General features: G+C 38.7%; 1 protein-coding gene and 1 non-coding gene across 2 annotated transcripts in view; both read left to right on the top strand.

The window, feature by feature from the left end:
• The first annotated feature begins 11,233 nt into the window (after window positions 1–11,233).
• LOC112809820 (small nucleolar RNA SNORA7) lies at window positions 11,234–11,370 on the top strand. Its single transcript, XR_003204664.1, has one exon. It is a non-coding gene; the product is annotated as a small nucleolar RNA SNORA7 (small nucleolar RNA).
• LOC112809739 (centromere protein T-like) overlaps window positions 11,368–18,101 on the top strand; it is a 41,676-nt gene continuing 34,942 nt past the window's right edge. Inside the window, exon 1 of the mRNA XM_025853105.1 lies at window positions 11,368–11,513. Within this exon, the coding sequence (XP_025708890.1) occupies window positions 11,368–11,513 (146 nt within the window). The remainder of the gene's footprint in view (window positions 11,514–18,101) is intronic.

Genomic DNA, 18,101 nt, shown 5'->3' with positions numbered 1-18,101 from the left:
TAAGAAAAAAACTCTGAACTAGAGAGTAGTGATGATTCCAAACATTTTTCCTATGCCACAATTTAAAAAAAATATAATAACCAACATTTGTGTTGTGCTTAAACTCTGTAAGGTGTTTGCACATGCCTGAAAGTTCTACTTCATAACAAATATTTGGAACTCAAGAAAGTAATATCCTTACCCTTTCAGAGAGTAAAAAAAGGACACAAGTGCAATGTTTACTTAGGACCTGAACCTGTGCCTGGAACTTAAAAGATGAGTGAGTGAGTGGGTGGGTGTGAATGAATGAACAAACAAGCAAAGGAATCAATCAATCAATCACACTGAGATTCAGAAAGCTGAATTGAGTCTCCCAAGTTTACAGAACTGGTGGGCGGGAGCTGACATGTATTGCGAGCTAACTGCAGTGAATGGGTTTGTTCACTTGGAGGGAGTCGAGCTAGAGCTGGAGCCAGCCCCTTCAGTCTCTGCCTGTCACATCCATCCCACTGGATCATGCCGTCTGCCAGAAATATATTCCCTGCATTGTTTTTTTCTGTACTTCAAGGAATTGTTAATAATTTAGGAAAACAAGTGATGCACATCCATCACTCTACCAACTCTTCCAGAAAAAAACCAGGGTTTTCACAAGGCTAAAAGGCAAGGTTCTCCCAAGTGAACTTGTGGTAAACTAACAAGAGGAGGATTTCCTCCAAAGCCAACCATGTACACAGCCCTACACCCAGCCTGTTATCGTCAGGGTTCTGGGGTGTCCTGGAGCTCAACCATAAGGCTCCCACCTTGTCATAATCTCATGTGATAGAGCAGAAATAGTTACAACAGGGGGGTCGTTGCCTGTCCCTCGGGCTTTGCCCTCAGGAAGTTTAACGTTCGTCAGCGAGGATTTCCTCAGGGCCCCAAACCTCTGCTTCAAAATAAAAAGATGCTTTCAATTGTCAAAAGATTAGTTTACTTGACACAAAATACGAATATATGTATGGCTTCCTGGGTTAAAAAACTTGTTTAATGTGGATATTGGATCATAGGTATACATATTTACGTACAACGACTTGGCATTGAATATTTAGATAAGTAAATGACATCATTCAGGATCCAACCCTAAGACCAAGAGCTCAGCATCTGGATGTGAATGCCAGCGCCATCCACCCAGCTGCATCACCTTGACTGAGGCTCCCTGTGTTTCCTTTTCTTTTATCTGTTAAGTGGGTTAATGACAATACCGAACTCAGAGTCTCAGTATGAGAATTAAAATACAGAACCCATGGAAAGCACTCAGAATAGTGCCAGGCAAAGAGTGATCTCTCAAAAATACAAGCTGTTATGGGGGTGCCTGGGTGGCTTAGCTGCTTAAGTGTCCAACTTGATTTTGGCTCAGGTCATGATCTCAGGGTTGTGAGATCGAGCCCTGCGTCGGGCTCCATGCTGGATGTGGACCCTGCTCAAGATTCTCTCTCTCCCTGTCCCTCTGCCCCTCCCCACCAAAATACCAGCTTTTATAAAAACCCATGATGCTATGGTTATGTTAGTTGTTAAGTCACATTAAGAAAATTGTTGAAAACAACAGTAAAAACAATGGCTTGGTCCTCAAATGCAACAAACTTACAAATTTTTCTCTAAAACAGTTTCCTAGGTACTGTCATGTCAATATGAAGAAAAGACAAAGAGCCGCATCTCCTGGCCTAAGACTCTCAAAAGGAAGTATGTTCGAGGACTCGGGTAATGCCCAGAAATGCTGGGGTTTAAATTTTTGAAGAGCACGCACAAGTTGGAAAGGTCAGATAATCCAGGACAAGACCAGGAGCTGATGCCTGGCCTCTGGAATGAGATGAGGCTTGTGGAAAACAACACGGCCGCCATGCCTCTTCAAGCAGTGTTCAGATACGAGTGGCCCAGCGGTGGTGGCAGAAAGTGGGAAGAATTCCTGACAGAAGGAAAACGAAGCCCAAGATAGATGGGGACAAGAGAGCGCCAGGCTGTGCCGAATCAATTCAAATCCTGCAAAAGCAGATCCAGGCAATGGTGCGGATTGACGAGTTCCTCACTCAGTGGCCGTGGATGGCACTGTGGCTGGACACGCAGACCGAGGGATCGAGGTCCTGCTCTGCTTGCTTGACTTTGGGCCAATCTTCTCTCTCTAAGCCTCATCTGTTCATCTATATGAGGAGAATGGTAGCATTAGATGGAAACATATATAATAGGCAATACTGGACCATTTTTACCTTCAGAATTAACAATTTAATATGGTTCAACCTAACACTGAGTTTGCATAGGCGTTGATGGTGGCAGTAAATGACATGTAAGTTGGCTGGACCGGGTCCAAGGCACAGGTTAGCCCTTGTCCACCTATATTGGAAGGTTTGACAGAGAGTTGGAAAGTACCAGAAAATGTCCTGATTTTACACAAGTAGAATACTAGTACTTCAAAAATTAGAGTACTCCAAATAAATCACTTAAATTTCCTGATAATAATGTCATACATATCATAATGTCTAGGGCACTTTTTGTATCTTTGTGTTATTTGGATTCTTAAAACAATCTTTTAAGCTGTATGACTAACGTTGGTCCCCTAGCCACACTCCCAGAAAGTAAGTGATTGGTCCAAGGACGTAGATGGTAGAGAGCAGATGTCTTCCCAGCAAAGGCTTTAATTCCAAATTAGGAGTCATTTCCACTGCTCCATTCTTTCTTCTTCCTTTTTTTTTTTTGGTGAATTTCTAAAATTTTGAATTCCAGTATAGTTAGATACAGTGTAATATTAGTTCTACAAGAGAGTGATTCAACACTTCCCTACATCACCCGGTGCTCACCACAGGTGCGCTCCTTCCTCCCCATCACCTGTTTCCCCATCCCCCACCCACCTCCCCTCTGGTGACCAGCAGTGTGTTCTCGAGAGTTAGCAGTATGTCTCTTTGTTTTCTCTCTCTCTTTTTTCTTTCGCTTTGCTTTTTATTTTGTTTTCTTAAATTCCACCTATGAGTGAAATCATATGGGATTTGTCTTTCTCTGACTGACTTATTTCATTTCGCATTATACTCTTCATAATCCCTTTTATATTTATAAGAGAAGACACCTAGAAATGGATCTTCAGACCTAAAGCAAAGCAAGCCCTTGTCTGTGAGGTCCCAATCCCCCAGTGTCCGTGGAAGAGGGAGATCTGGGTTACTTGATAACTGGGATGGGGGAAGCAGAGCAGGGCTTCTCTCTCTTTGTTTAAGTGGGTGGTAAGTACCAAATATTTTTCTGTATGGAACTAAGGTTTCCAATTTTGGGGGATTCTCTCAAAACAGCCAACATATCTGAGCTGCTATTAATACAGAGGAACTCCCTGCGTCATTATCTAGTGGAGGGAATCAGGATTGGGGTTTCAAACTGGAAGTTCTTAGAATTATTTTCCTATTTGCAACTAAAGGTCACCTTCCCCATTTTGTTCTTTCCATCGTAGATCATAACACGTCTTGAACTGCTTGTTTTAAAGGTGAGAAGGGAGGAGGAAAAGTCCACTATTTATGTAAGCACTGAGCACTGTTGTACGAGGTACGTGTGGTTTCACTGCAACGGTTAGCATCAAAATCAACCTATCTTTCCCATTTTGCTGCGTGTCTGAAATAATGTCATTACAAGTCAGATCTGTAAGAATATCTGTTGGAGTACATCACATTGGGTCCCTGTTGCCCTAACGTGTGTGGCTGCTGGTGTGAAGGAGTAACTTCACAAGCGCCTTCAACCCGAGAGCTTTGAGTCCTCCATCACGCGACCACTTCAGTGAGTAGGAACTGGACAGCATGCACTACAGCCAAAATGGAAATTCTTTTCAGCAAAGGTTAATGGCTGACAATCCTGAAATTCATTTATTTCAAAGAAGAAAATAACTGTATGCTGCGGGCAAATGCCTCCTCCTGTAATGACTCATTCCCCTCTTACCCCAATCTCATCTCCAGACAGGACCCAGGACGTGTTTGGGTGTTTATTTATAGTTAAACAGAAATTGATTTTATCTTTTTAAATAGTTCATTTTAAATTTCCACTAAAATTACTCTTATTAAATGAGAAAAGCAACACAAACCTTTTCCACTTACAAGTGTTCCTCTTTTCTCTAGATCTTCAGCAGTATTTTAGGGTTTAAAGGAAGCAAGTCTCGTCCTAAATATAAATATAGATCTCCCATTGGCTCCAGACATGGCTCTGCCTTGTGGCTGAATTTTGCAAACAGTCACAAACAGAGTGGTCCTTCTGCATTACTCAAGGTCTCAAATCACTCTGTTAGACAGTCAATCATTCAAACATTAATTTATATGTATCACCAAGACAGGGCTTACCATGAGGCAAATGCATCTCTTTTCTTCCTTCCAGGATGCCATGAATATAAACCTACCATAGCTTTCATCGAATTTGTAAGCATTCAAGGTGAGGAACAAGTACAGATTACCTACGTGTTAAAGTTTCTGATTTAGAATGCATCATATGGGGGCATGTGGGTGGCTCAGTCGATTAAGTGCTCGACTCTTGATTTCAGCTCAGGTCATGATCTCAGGGTTGTGAGATCGAGCCCTGCATTGATTGGGCTCTGTGCTGGGTGTGGAGCCTGCTGAAGAGTCTCTCTCTCTCTCCCTCTCTCTCTGCGGCCCCTTCTCCCTCCCCTGCCCTCTCTAAAAAAACAAAAACAAGCAAGCAAACAAAAATGCACCATATGATCAAAATATACATATAAACCTCATATAGTTTATAAAATGCATGCCAATACCAGGAATGGGAACATAAGGGAGTACATGGGTCTTAGTCTTAAGAAGCTCAGTGTTTGCTTTCACATTTTTTTGCTTGTTTATTCAGTGTTGCCCCCTTACCCCATCCCAGTCTGTGTTACTGATTAAATTGTAAAACTCATATCCTTTCCCACTGGAGCAAATTTCGATATTGATTTCTGAAAGTTGGACTGGGCACCCCAGGACTTGGTAAATGGGAGAGCATGGAAATGGGTGAGGGTGGTAAAAAAAAAAAAAAAAAAAGAGTAAGCCTGTTTAGGGGGACTATTTGGGAAGAATGCAGATTCCATCGAGGGTGGAAAATCATAAAGTCCAGTGTAGAGCATTCAGAGAAGTTTTTGCTTGATTAGCAGTTTTTAGGGTTAAGGGTCAGAAGTTACCTGTGGAGAAAACTTTTCTACATAAAAGATTAATAAAGTGACTCTGGGAAAAACCCAATCATCCTGAGATCACCTGGTTGCAAAGAAGATAATTTGTACTGAAAACAGGGGTCATTATTTAGACGCCACAATAAAGAATCCAGGATAGAGAGAAACAAATTACCTTGCTTTAGAGAGATATCAGAGGCATGTGAATGAAAGATCATTGGGTCAATTTGAGCAAGGCTCTATTTGATGAATTATCTGAGTGTGCATAAATAATCCACCAGGACCACGTTGCACTCGAAACTATTGGCTGAATATTTTTATCCAATATCCTTTCTCACTTACCCTTTGTGAATTTCCTTAACTTGCACAACCAGAAACCTGAGCATCACTGCCCCTCCCTCCCCTCTCTCTCTCACAGAGGCCCCTCCGCAGTCAGTCAATGAGCCCTGCTGCTTAGCACCTGCCTATCTCCCATCCCTGCCTCTTCCTTCCACTCTCCCAGTGGAGGAGTCTTGGTTCAGGCCCTGATGACTTCCTGCGAGGGCTGTTCTGATCATCTTGTGATATGCTTCCTTGTCTCCAAGCTCTATTTAATGCATCCTTTTAGGGAAACCCCACTGCAAGTGGATGATTGGATACTTCAGAAGTGAGGCTGCTCATCAATCTCAAACACAACACTCCTCCATTGAAGAAATAAGATACACACCAGAGGGACATGAGCCCCTCACCATGACATGTCTGTCACCCAAGGGAAGAATTCAGGACCCAAATTTACCTTGAAGCCAGCGTCTTATCATGAAAGAGCTAAGCGTGCAAAATTAGAGCCACCCACTCGCAGCTGCACTGGTGTTGAGTCACAGTTGGGCAGTGGCTTATCACAGAGGACATCTGCATCACAGTCAGTGTGGAGCACATGCTGGGGCATTGTCACAGAGACTGCCAGTCAGTAATTCAAATCTCGCTAAAATTTTAAAGACTTATTTATTTATTCTAGAGATTGAGAGAGAGAGAGAGGTGGAGGAGCAGAGGGAGAGAGAGAACCTCAAGCAGTCTCCTCACTAAGTGCGGAGCCCGACATGGGGTTCCATCCCACTACCCTGAGGTCATGACCTGAGCCAAAACCGCTCAACCAACTGAGCCACCCAGGTACCCCTCAAATCGCTACATTTTTGAAGAATTCCTCAAGATATTTTTCCTAGGTGAAAAATAATAACCCATGCTTTTTACAAGTATTTGAAAAAAAAAGCAGAAAATATCTTAAAATCACCTTTAATATCACCTCTCAGAATTCATCACATTACTACCTTGTAGTCCTTTTCCTTTGTATATGTATCTTCATAACTATCATATATGTATGTATGCAGGATACACATGCATGGGCATGTACACACATTTACATATACATATTCATATACATTTATACATATGCATGCATGAATATGCATGTATTCATTCACCATTTTACCCCCATGCCTAATGAAGTGCCTGGTGCATGGCACATTAATACAAACATCAGCTAAAAGAATTAATAATTGAATACACTGGTAGGTAAGGAAACACAGAGGCTTACAAAGAAAGAAAGAAAAATCTGCTCAAGGGTAAAAAATCAGTAACAGATTCTTTTGGCCTCCTTGTGACATCATACCCCGGCTACTTTTCTACAGATCTTTATCTTCATTGGGCCTCTGAAGCAGGATGGACTCAAGGCAAAATGTGCACTTATTGGTTTGAGAGGGTGGTCTTTGGTTTTTGAACCTACAGCCTGATGGCACATCTTCCCGAGATGGGACACAAATGCTCACCTTATTAAGTGGAAAGGCAACACTACCACACACAGGTAATAACCACTAGGTTAGAGCCTGAATCCTCAGCTGGGCTCCTGATTCCCTCCCCCAGGTCAGGAAGACAGGAAGGTGGAGAGAACCTCTCCACGGTTGGAGGTCGAACCTTCCAAAGGCCAGACTGTACTGCCCTGTGCACGAGGACGTACAGGGTCAAGGATGAGATGTGAAGTGCTGCACCGGGACGAATCTGAGTTCAGGAGAGATGTGCCGCTTTTGCCTTTCCTGTTGGATCCTGATTGGCTGCGTCCATTCACTGAAGCACTTCCCTTGTGTCCAATAAGAAATTTCTGCAGTGTTCTTGTAGTGTTCTCATGTGTTTATTACAACATAGTTTATGTTTCTGGTTGCCCTGTTGTTGTCCTGTTCATGGGATTGTCTAAGAATATTTTCCAGCTATCTATTGCTAGCATTAAAGAAAGTCCTTTGTGTCTACCGAATCTACCAAATTCTCTTATTGGTGCTAACATTTGTACTCAATATTCTCATATTCTCTAGGCGTAAGTAGTATCATCGACAAATAATGAGAATTTTGTCTATTCTCCAATATTTGGGTCCCGTATTAATGCTTCATTCCTTGGTTTATTGGCTGAGAATAATGTAAAATGATGGGTAGAGTCATCTTTTTATTTTGTTAATGGGGTAACCACCGTGGATTACTCTTAAATATGAAATGGCTGTTGCCATTATGTGTATGTGTCCGTGTGTGTGTGTGTGTGTGTGTGTGTGTGTGTATGGATATATATTTCCATTACATATACAAATACATTATAAATATATATGCATATATATGTATATAAATTTCATGTTAAAATATCCTATACTTAATGTATCAAGATTTTTAAAAGTTAGGTATTAAAGCTCTATTGTATATCACTTCTTAAGTTCTTATTTGACTGAGTGATGCATTTACTACACGGTATCAGAGGATCCCCTGACATCAAGCCATTCCTAGGTTTCTGTGAGAGAAACACTGCATGTGGTGTTTCTTCTATTTAAAGAAGCTGATTAAAGTTTTTGCACTTGTATTTAAAAGTGATATTGGTTTACACATAATTGTTTGTGCTTTATGTATATATTATTATCTTACCATCCTGGTTTTCAGCTTTTTCTTTGTCCTAAAACATAATAGGTGATATTGGAATGAAAAGTTCCTTTAAAATTTGAAAAAAATTTGGGTGCCTGGGTGGCTCAGTCAGTTAAGCGTCTGCCTTCAGCTCAGGTCATGATCTCAGGGTCCTGGGATCGAGCCCCGCATCGGGCTCCCTGCTCCGCGGGAAGTCTGCTTCTCCCTCTCCTCTGCCCCTCCCCCCACTCATGTTTACTCTCCCTCTCCTCTCTCAAATAAATAAATAACATCTTTAAAAATAAATAAATAATAAAATTTGAAAAAATTTACCTGCAATGTCAAGGATATCTATGACCAGGTTTTTGGTGGAAATTCTTTGACAAAATTCCCCATTTCTTCCTTGACTGTTGATTTATTTGACATTTCTACTACTTATTCAGTTAAAGTTAATAACAAAGTTTCTTAGCATGTTATCCTCACGACGACATTTCTTATTCATAAATGTGTGTGTATAACATTCTTATAATTTTTAAATTTCTCAGTACCTCCTTTATATCTGGTTTTTCATTTATAATTTTCTTTTGTGTGTTTTTCTATTTTTCTCTTAATTTATTTTTTCTGAAATGTTCAATTTTGTTCTATTTTCAGAGAATCAGTTATTGAATTTATTAATATACTGCTTTCTGCTGGGTTTATTCAAAAAAAATGGTTTTCTGCTTTGACCTTTATTTGAATCCTCTCATTTTAACAAACTATAATGTAACAAATGACCCTCAAGAACTGATAGATTAAGCAGTGAAAAAATAAGTAGAGCTATAAAAGTCCCAAACAATACAATTGATATTCTCCAACTATTAGATTTATATAGGATTTTACACTGAAGAAACATAGAATAAGCATTTTTCTCAAGCACATGTAAGATATTCTAAAAATAGAGCATGCATTATGCCATAAAAGTAGCCCTGATAAATTTCAAAGCTTGTGAAGTTGGCATGTGGCCAACTAGTATTCTCTGCCGTGCTTGTGACTGTGGCTACCCAGCACTCTAAGCACATGCTTCTTCGCCCCCACGGAACACGTGTGCCGCCTCCCTAAGTGCGGCAACCGGAAGACCTATCCAGTTCCTACATTCAGCTTCAAGTCAGAAGGCTTCCTTGTGTCATCGGCTGTTTCCTCCATATGCTCCTCTTGTTTGCAAAACATAGATGTGAGGGCTGTCCTTGCTAGTGACTGTTTTCCCTGCCTCTCATTCATCATTTGCTTATTGAAGAACTACCGTTATTGATAGTTGCATTAAAATAAGTGACGAGGGGATTTGTAGACATCTATTTGTCATGGTCCCATCTGGATGTGTAACACAAGCAGCGAGCAGACCAGGTTGAACCTTAAATGTGAAAGTGAACCAGTGATGATCTCTCCATTTCCATGAGCGTCATGCACATGTATGCACATATAGCTCTATACAAGCCTATCATGTGTGTGGCTTTATGTGACTATCACCATAATTAGTATACAGAACTGTGTCATCACTACTAGGATTTCTTCTGCCTGTAAAGCCACACCCACGCTCCCTCATCCCTAGACCACTAATTTGTCTTAACACCTTTAGTTACGTTATTCCACAAATGCTATGCATTTGTGAAATGCTTTTTGAATTTTATAATAAAGCATTTAGACAAGAATGACTTTTTAAAAGTAAACATTTAATGAAAAATTAAATAATTAGCTTGCATTTCTCAATAAACATAAAGATGACTATATATTGCACAAAATATTTGTTAACATTTGCCAACCACCACATGAGCTGTAATGTCATGAGACACCATGAGAAAACCAGAGGATAAAAATCTGATGAAGCACCAACATCTACTTCAAGATTTAAGAATTATTCCAAGAAGATGAAAAATCAAGATGTGTAAGTGCATTTCATATCACTCAGTGAAACATGACTTTCCATTTGGATCAAATGACCCTTTTGGAATTTATTCCAATTATCTGCAGTTTAATTACAGATAAGACAAACTTGTCTGTAATTAAAAGTAAAGTCTTAGGTTTTCAGTGTTTTGGCCCCTTAGTAGAAGTACTGTGCCTACATATAACTGATGTGAGCTTTACCTCAATGGCATCATATGAATCAAATAGAAAAGTATTTAAATTATTTAAATTCAAATAATGGTTCAATTTTTTAAACTAGAATCAAAGTAAAATTTTTGAAATTCAATTTGTCAAAAATGAAATAACTGTCATTATGGTAAATTTTACACAAATCCTGTTCAAGTATTCAATAGTGAAGACAAAACTAACAGGTCTGCAGCAGTATTTTGGTTTTTTTTTAATTTAATTTAATTTTATTATGTTACGTTAGTCACCATACAGTACATCATTAGTTTTTGATGCTGTGTTCCATGATTCATTGTTTTTGTATAACACATCTACAGCAATATTCTGAATGCGAATTCTGATAAAGTAAAATGCTAAGCAGAGCAAGGCTCGTAAAGTTTATGAAACAGAGCTGTCCTTGGAATTGGTTGTGGAATGTAAGTAGTCAATAAATACAACTCTAAGAAGTTAAGAAATTGGTTTATACACATTTAAAATATTCACTGTCATTGTAAGTCAACTACAAAATCATGACGTTGATTTGCATACAAAAGGAAAAACTCCTGGGCAGGACAGTGCTTTTTATCTTTGGTGCCACCATTACTCACATTACGGAAATGATTTAAGGTTAAGGAATGGCTATGAATCAAACTAAGGGGACTACAATAGTGCCATTCAGTTTGTCACCAAGTAAATTTGGGTTATATTTCATTCAAGATAAATTGGAAATCTGTAACCAAAAATATTCAACAGTGGATTGTTAAAAATCTGTAGCATTGTATATTTTAACACATGGAATTTTTGGAAATGAAGCTGATACAATGTAATCACCGATCCAGCAACTGTATCTTACTTAACACGGAAAGCAAAGCAAAGACTTGGACAATTACATTAGGAGAGTCCAAACAACAGACTAGCCTTAATTTTGAATATCTAAAATTGTATTTTGTATTACCTAGATACATAGAAGCAATATTGCAATAGAGCTCTTATTTTTATTTTGGATACATTCATATTTTCTACCAGAATGGAATGAAAGGGGGAAGTTCCACAATGTGAACTATCTCAGAACATTCAAAAGAATCCTGAGAAGGTGACCTCCCAGGCTGGCGCCTGGAGGGTGGCTAGCATTCTGCCAGCTTTGGGGATGGGAGGGGAAGCAAGCCTGGCAGGAGTCCCATTCCATTCCCAGCTTACTCAGTAGCTTGCAACTGGAAGACGTCGCAACAATGTTCAAGCTCCGAGCAGGAAAGCCCCCTCCAAGACTCTCCAGACACCATCTCAGCCTCTTTCTTGAAGGCATCGTGGTCGCCCTCAGACCTCTGGTGAAACCCAAGACCATTAAAAAGAGGACCAAGAAGTTCACCCAGCACCAGTCAGACCAATGTGTCAAAATTAAGTGCAACTGGAAGAAACCCAGAGGCATCAACAATAGGAAGCACAGAAGATTCAAGGGCTAGATTTTGATGCCCAACATTGGCAATGGAGCAATAAAAATGCAAAGCACATGCTTCCCAGTGGTTTCTGGAAGTTCCCAGTCCACAACATCGAGGAGCTTGAAATGTTGCTGCTGTGTAACAAATCTCACTGTGCAGAGATTGCTCCCACTGTCTCTTCCAAGAACCACAAAGCCATTGTGAAAAGAGCAGCCTAGCTGGCCATCAGAGTTACCAATCCCAATGCCATTGCACAGCAAAGAAAATGACTAGACAGACAGCTTGTGTGCACATCATTATTTGTGTTAATAAAACCATAAAACTACCAAAAAAGAAGACTCATAAAAAGAGATGATTTATTTAGAGTTCTGTTTTACAAATATTTGCTAAAGGAAAGTACTAGAGACTAAAGGCAAGAGGATAATGCCTAAAAAAAAAAAATTTAGGCTTAAATACGTACCATTTTTAACACAAAAATATTAGAATATTCTCCACTTAGCAGAATATACTCTGACCTACCAAAGATTTTTCTCAATTAAAATATGTTCTATAGAGAAAAATCAATCAAAGATGTTACCTCGCACCTATCAGAATGGCTAAAATCAACAACACAAGAGGCAGGCATTCCTGAGGATGTGCAGAAAGGGGAACCCTCATGCACTGTTGGTGGGAATGCAAGCTGGTGCAGCTGCTCTGGAAAACAGTACAGAGGTTCATCAGAAAGTTACAAATAGAGCTACCCTAGGATCCAGCAATTGCACTAGGAGGTAATTACTCAAAGAATACAAAAACACTAATTCAAAGGGATATATACACCCTTGTTTATAGCAGCATTATCTACATTAGCCAAATTATGGAAACAGCCAAAATGTCCACTGACTGATGAATGGATAAAAGAAATAAAATGGACTATTACTCAGCCATCAAAAAGAATGAAATCTTGGGGCACCTGCATGGCTCAGTTGTTAAGCAGCTGGTTCTTGATTTCGGCTTAGGTCATGATCTCAGAGTTGTGATATCCAGCCCCACGCTGGGCTCCGTGCTGAGCCTGCTTAAGATTCTCTCTCTTTCTCTCACTCTGCCCCTCCCCCAGCTTGCATGCTCTCTCTTTCTCTAAAAAAATAAATTAAAGAAAAAGGAATGGGCGCCTGGGTGGCTCAGTTGGTTAAGCGACTGCCTTCGGCTCAGGTCATGATCCTGGAGTCTCGGGATCGAGTCCCGCATCAGGCTCCCTGCTCAGCGGGGGGTCTGCTTCTCCCTCTGACCCTCTTCCCTCTCGTGCTCTCTGTCTCTCATTCTCTCTCTCTCAAATAAATAAATAAAATCTTTAAAAAAAAAGAATAACATCTTGCCATCTGCAAGGACATGGATGGAGCTAAAGTGTATTATGTTAAGCCAAATAAGTCAGAGAAAGATATATACCATATGATTTCACTCCTACATGGAATTTAAGAAACAAAACAAACAAACATAGGGTGAGAAAAGAGAAAGGGACAAACCAGGACACAGACTCTTAACTCTAGAGAACACACTGCTGGTCACCGGAGGGGAGGAGGTGGAGGGATGAGGAGAGTTGGTGATGGGGAGGAAGGAGGGCACCGGTCGTGATGAGCAACAGGTGATGTAGGGAAGTGTTGAACCAATATATGGTACACCTGAAGTAATATTACATTGCATATGAGCTAACTGGAACTTAAATAAAAACTTGAAAAAACACTCTTTGTAGGAAAGCAAGTTGCTAAGAGGAACATTTTAGAATGTTCAGGAACAACCAGAACTAATATCAACAACTTTGACATCGATAGATGCTACCAACTGCTTTTGCCCTACACCATCTCTTATTACATTTGATATGGTTGGCTTATGAATTTGGATTTGGGTCACATCTACCATTCTCTGAACAGATAATTGTTCCAGACTTAAAAAAAAAAAAAGGCCCCATCCATTTTATGAAGTTAGTGTATTCTTGGTTCCCAAAGCAAACAAGATTCATGCAAATAAGGAAACATTCATAGGTCATTTCACTTGTGAATATAGTGCAAACAGTGTAAATAAAATGTGGGTCACCAAATTCAATAGCATGTTTAAAATATTATCATAAAAATGACAGGAACACAAGTGTAGCTAATATCAGAAAATCTATAATACAATCTGCAATGTTAATATATTAAGGAAACATACATTTTGATTATTTAAATAAAGACAAAAATTAACCTGGAGACAGACAGAATCTCATCAATTTGATAAAGAATAGATCAAAAGCTTGTAGCAAACACTCACGTGATGAAGGAAATGTGGATGCATTCTATTTAAGTTGGCAACGAAGAATAATAGTCATGATCACCACCTCATTCAACCCAGTGTTGATGAAGGATCTGGAGGTAAGACAGAGAACCATGCTTGTTTGCATATGACAGGATCAGCGATGCAGGAAAAGCATCAGACTCACCACATAAGCTATGAAAACCAAGAGTGTTCAGCCACTTTGGTGTACATAGGCTTAGTCTACGAAATTCCATAGCATTTCAACACAATAGCAAAAATCAATTACCTATACATTCAAGTGCCATTATTCACAATTGTGTTCTATAAAGTCCTCACAAGTACTAGATTAGCAAATAGTGAACCATTGTTTGTAGGGAAAATACAGGGTTAAGCTTCAGCAAGCCTCTGGTTCCAATATTTCATTAGTCAATCAATTCATAACCTTGTTTTATGGTGCATCTCTTTAAAGGCATCTTGTTTAATATATATCATTGATTCGCTGACATTGAACTCACAGCCCACAGCGCTGTTAACTCAGAAACTGATGCCTGAACAGAGCTCTTCCAACGGACACCCAGGTTTTCCCCACAGGGCAAATCACAGCCTTCCTGCAGGAATTCTAGACAGCACTTCAGCACTATCCTTGTGGGTCATTTTAAATAGCAAAATCACCAACAAAAATGTGAAAAAAAATGTGTCACAAACAGACTGCAAAGAGAACACTTGTTTACAGTATAAGAGCTGAGGTTGAGATAAGAAGGTAGAAGGTGCCCTGTATGAACTCAGCCAGGAAGATGTGCAGGGCCATTCAAATTCTTTGCCACTCTGCATATGTCTGTGAGTAACAGAGAGCGCTAGGAGTGTTGGTCTGGAGTTATAAATAAACTTTAGCCAAGTGGTGAATTTGCATATGTGGAATCCGTGAATAATAAGATCAACTGTGTGGGCACACATAAATAAAAGAAGAAACCCTACTACAATAGGAGCAAAAACACCGACGTGTCTAGAAAACAACTAAGACACCTACCAAGAAAATACGAGAACGCTACATAGAAATTGATCTGAATAAATAGAGAAATGTTCCACATAAACTCTACAAAGACATGTGTGTAGGGTGCCTGGGTGGCTCAGTTGGTTAAGCTCAAAGACATGTGGGTAAAATAGTGCAGAACACAAGAAAACTAGGTCAATGGAGCAGAAGAGATTCAGAGGAACATTGATGTATATATCGCCAATAAAAGTGGCATATCAGATGAATGGGGAACTTTTTGGAAGACGGTTTTGGGTAAACTGACTCATGACATGGAGAAAAATTAAGTAGCCCCCTACAATGAGGGCTTTAGATCAGTTCTACCCAATAGCCGCAAGCCCCATAACATGGCACATAGATGCAATTTAAAATTTTCTAAGTTGCCACATTAAAAAGCAAACATATTACCTTTGATAATATACTTTATTTAACTCAATGTGTCCAAAATATTATTATTTCAACATGTAATCAGTCTGTAGAAAATTACTGACACATTTTACTACCTTTTTTCTAAGTCTTCAAAATAGAGCATATTCTGCACTTAGATAAGTTTTAATTCTCCCTATAAATTTCACTACAAATAGTTTATCTATAGTCAGATTTTAGAAAATTTTTGGTTAAAGAAGTCAATTCATATGACCAGGTTGTTTTCAACATACAATAATTTTTTGACAACTGAATTTTGCATGAAAAAATCATTTTAGTTTAATACTTGTATCTGCTTTGACAAACCGGCTTCACTTATAAGGACTGATTTTACTTTGAAGCAAGCACATTAGTACCACTACTGTCTTTCCAAAGTAGGTAAATTCACTAACTCATGTATCAATTCAGCATCATTTACATAGAATTGAAAGGAGTATTGTATAGGAGAGTGTGGGTGGTTCAGTGGGTTAAGGATCCAACTCTTGATTTTGGCTCAGGTCATGATCTTGGGGTCTTGAGATCAAGCCCTGCGTTGGGCTTCATGCTCAGCAGGGAGTCTGCTTGAGGATTTCTCTCCCTTTCCCTCTGTCCCTCCACCTGCTCATCCACGCATGCGGTTTCTCTCTCAAATAAATAAATAAGTTTTTTTTTAAAAAAAGAATTGAAAGGGGCGCCTGGGTGGCTCAGTCGTTACGCGTCTGCCTTCGGCTCAGGTCATGATCCCAGGGTCCTGGGATCGAGCCCCGCATTGGGCTCCCTGCTCCACGGGAAACCTGCTTCTCCCTCTCCCACTCCCCCTACTTGTGTTCCCTCTCTCACTATGTTTCTCTCTGTCAAATAAATAAAATCTTAAAAAAAAAAGAATTGAAAGGAGTACTGTATAATTTGAAAAGCAACAATATATTCATCAATATCCATGAAGCTTATTTCAAATTTCTCATGTAGTTTTTGCAGCCAATTTAAATTATGTGGTAGATAGTAACTAAAAACTTGTTTATATTGATTCATGTTGGAAAGTACATAAGATTGCTATTATCAATTCAAATGATGGAAAGCATCTATTTTAACTTAAATTCTCATTCCTTTCTAGCTAAGTCACAAAAACGCCTTTCTTTTCATTGGAGCTTTAGATTTAGATTGCTCTGATGTAGTGAAACGTCAGTAAGAAAATGTGTCCTAGCTGGCCAGTTTTTGTCTTTGATTATTGAATATTTGGCAAGCATTGCTTTTGTTTCAAGAAATCTTGAGTTGTAGTTAACAATAAAGAAAATCTTTCCAAAATACTTCTACCACTCAACCAACAGGCACTGACGAATAACAAAGATTATTGATTTATTCATTTGCATTTATATACTGAGGGATAGTAACAAATACATTTGTGATACTTTGAATAAAAGTATAAAAGCTTCAGAAAACTGAGCAAAAACTTGTTTCAGTATTTATCATGCTGTGGAAATGAAGCAAATAGGGGAAATATCAATCTTTTACTTTAAAATCTAGTGAATCTGGATTTTTCACCTAGCATAACTGGAGCATTGTCTGTCATAATAGGAGCTAAATTTTTTCATGTGTGTCTAAAATTATTCTTTGAAAAATGTAAAAGATTCAATAGTATCCAAGCCACAAGGTCAAAGTTGTAGATTGCCAATTGACAAACTGTCTAAGTTAATGTGGAAATCCTTGGGGACAAAAATCACCAAAGGTATTAGTTGAGTAGCATCTCCCATCAGGTGTCTCATCTACAGCTAAGAAATGTGCTTACCATTATTCAAATGTTGAACCAACTGATCCTTGATATTCTTAGAAAACCATTGTATTTTATGGGCAATTGTTTGGTGGCTTAACTGCAGATTTTCCACTGTTTGGTCTTCCTCTTAAATCTAACAAAATTTCTGTAACTTAATAATTTCTTTTACCATATTTCTGTCTAAAACTTTTTTTCTGTGCAGGAATTTAAGCTATTCTATGTCCAGTCTATTGAATGTCATCGGAAATTTTTGTGTTGCTCATTTAATGCTGATTTCAGGTGATTAATTCTTGTCAACTCCTTTTTGAGTGATGCCTTATCAAATTTACTATTTCTTTGCCTAAAATATGTTTTAATATTATACACGATATGTTTAAATTTTTTGTTATGTTTAAAATTTACTTTCCCCCATTAGAACGATTTGCAATTGCCATTTATCGTAAACTTTGTGATATAAGTTTTTCTGATCTCTGTCTTTTTTTTTTTTATGGTTCTACATGTAGTATATGCATCTTTACCTTCACCTGTTTCTGCATCAGTAGTTTGGCTTCATTGTAAGTGCAAAAATCTGGCAATACTTACTTGTAGACTAGAAAAATAATCCAAAAACATTAATTAGTAATAATTTAAAAATATGAATTAATAATTGTAGTTTATACAAGTATCACTCTACCTCCTGCTGTTTTATAACATGTTCAAATAAACATGGTACAGTGTTACATCAGTGCAAAGAAAAATTATTTGAACTAAATCAGTTGGTTGACATCAAACAGATCAGTAATATGTTTATATATAATAATAGAAGTTATGCGTGTGCCCAAGCTACACACCACATACTCCAGTATGTGTATGCATACATTTTATTTTATCTTATTTTATTTTATTTTATTTTATTTTATTTTATTTTATTTTATTTTGCTTGAGATTGTCTGGGCCACCAAAATCTAATGAGAGGTGCCTTACAATCAGTTCTAGAAGATCCTCAGCCTTTGCCATGTAAGATATTGCCTATATTAAGTCTTTACATCTAGACTCTGAACAAATGTGTGTTAAACCATT

Source organism: Callorhinus ursinus, unplaced genomic scaffold, assembly GCF_003265705.2.
Source record: "Callorhinus ursinus isolate GAN/ISIS: 27379988/994484 unplaced genomic scaffold, GSC_fseal_2.0 scaffold60, whole genome shotgun sequence".
Classification (NCBI taxonomy): Eukaryota; Metazoa; Chordata; class Mammalia; order Carnivora; family Otariidae; genus Callorhinus; species Callorhinus ursinus.
Note: the sequence above shows the minus strand (reverse complement) of the source record. Positions and strands in the feature narration are given on the sequence as shown.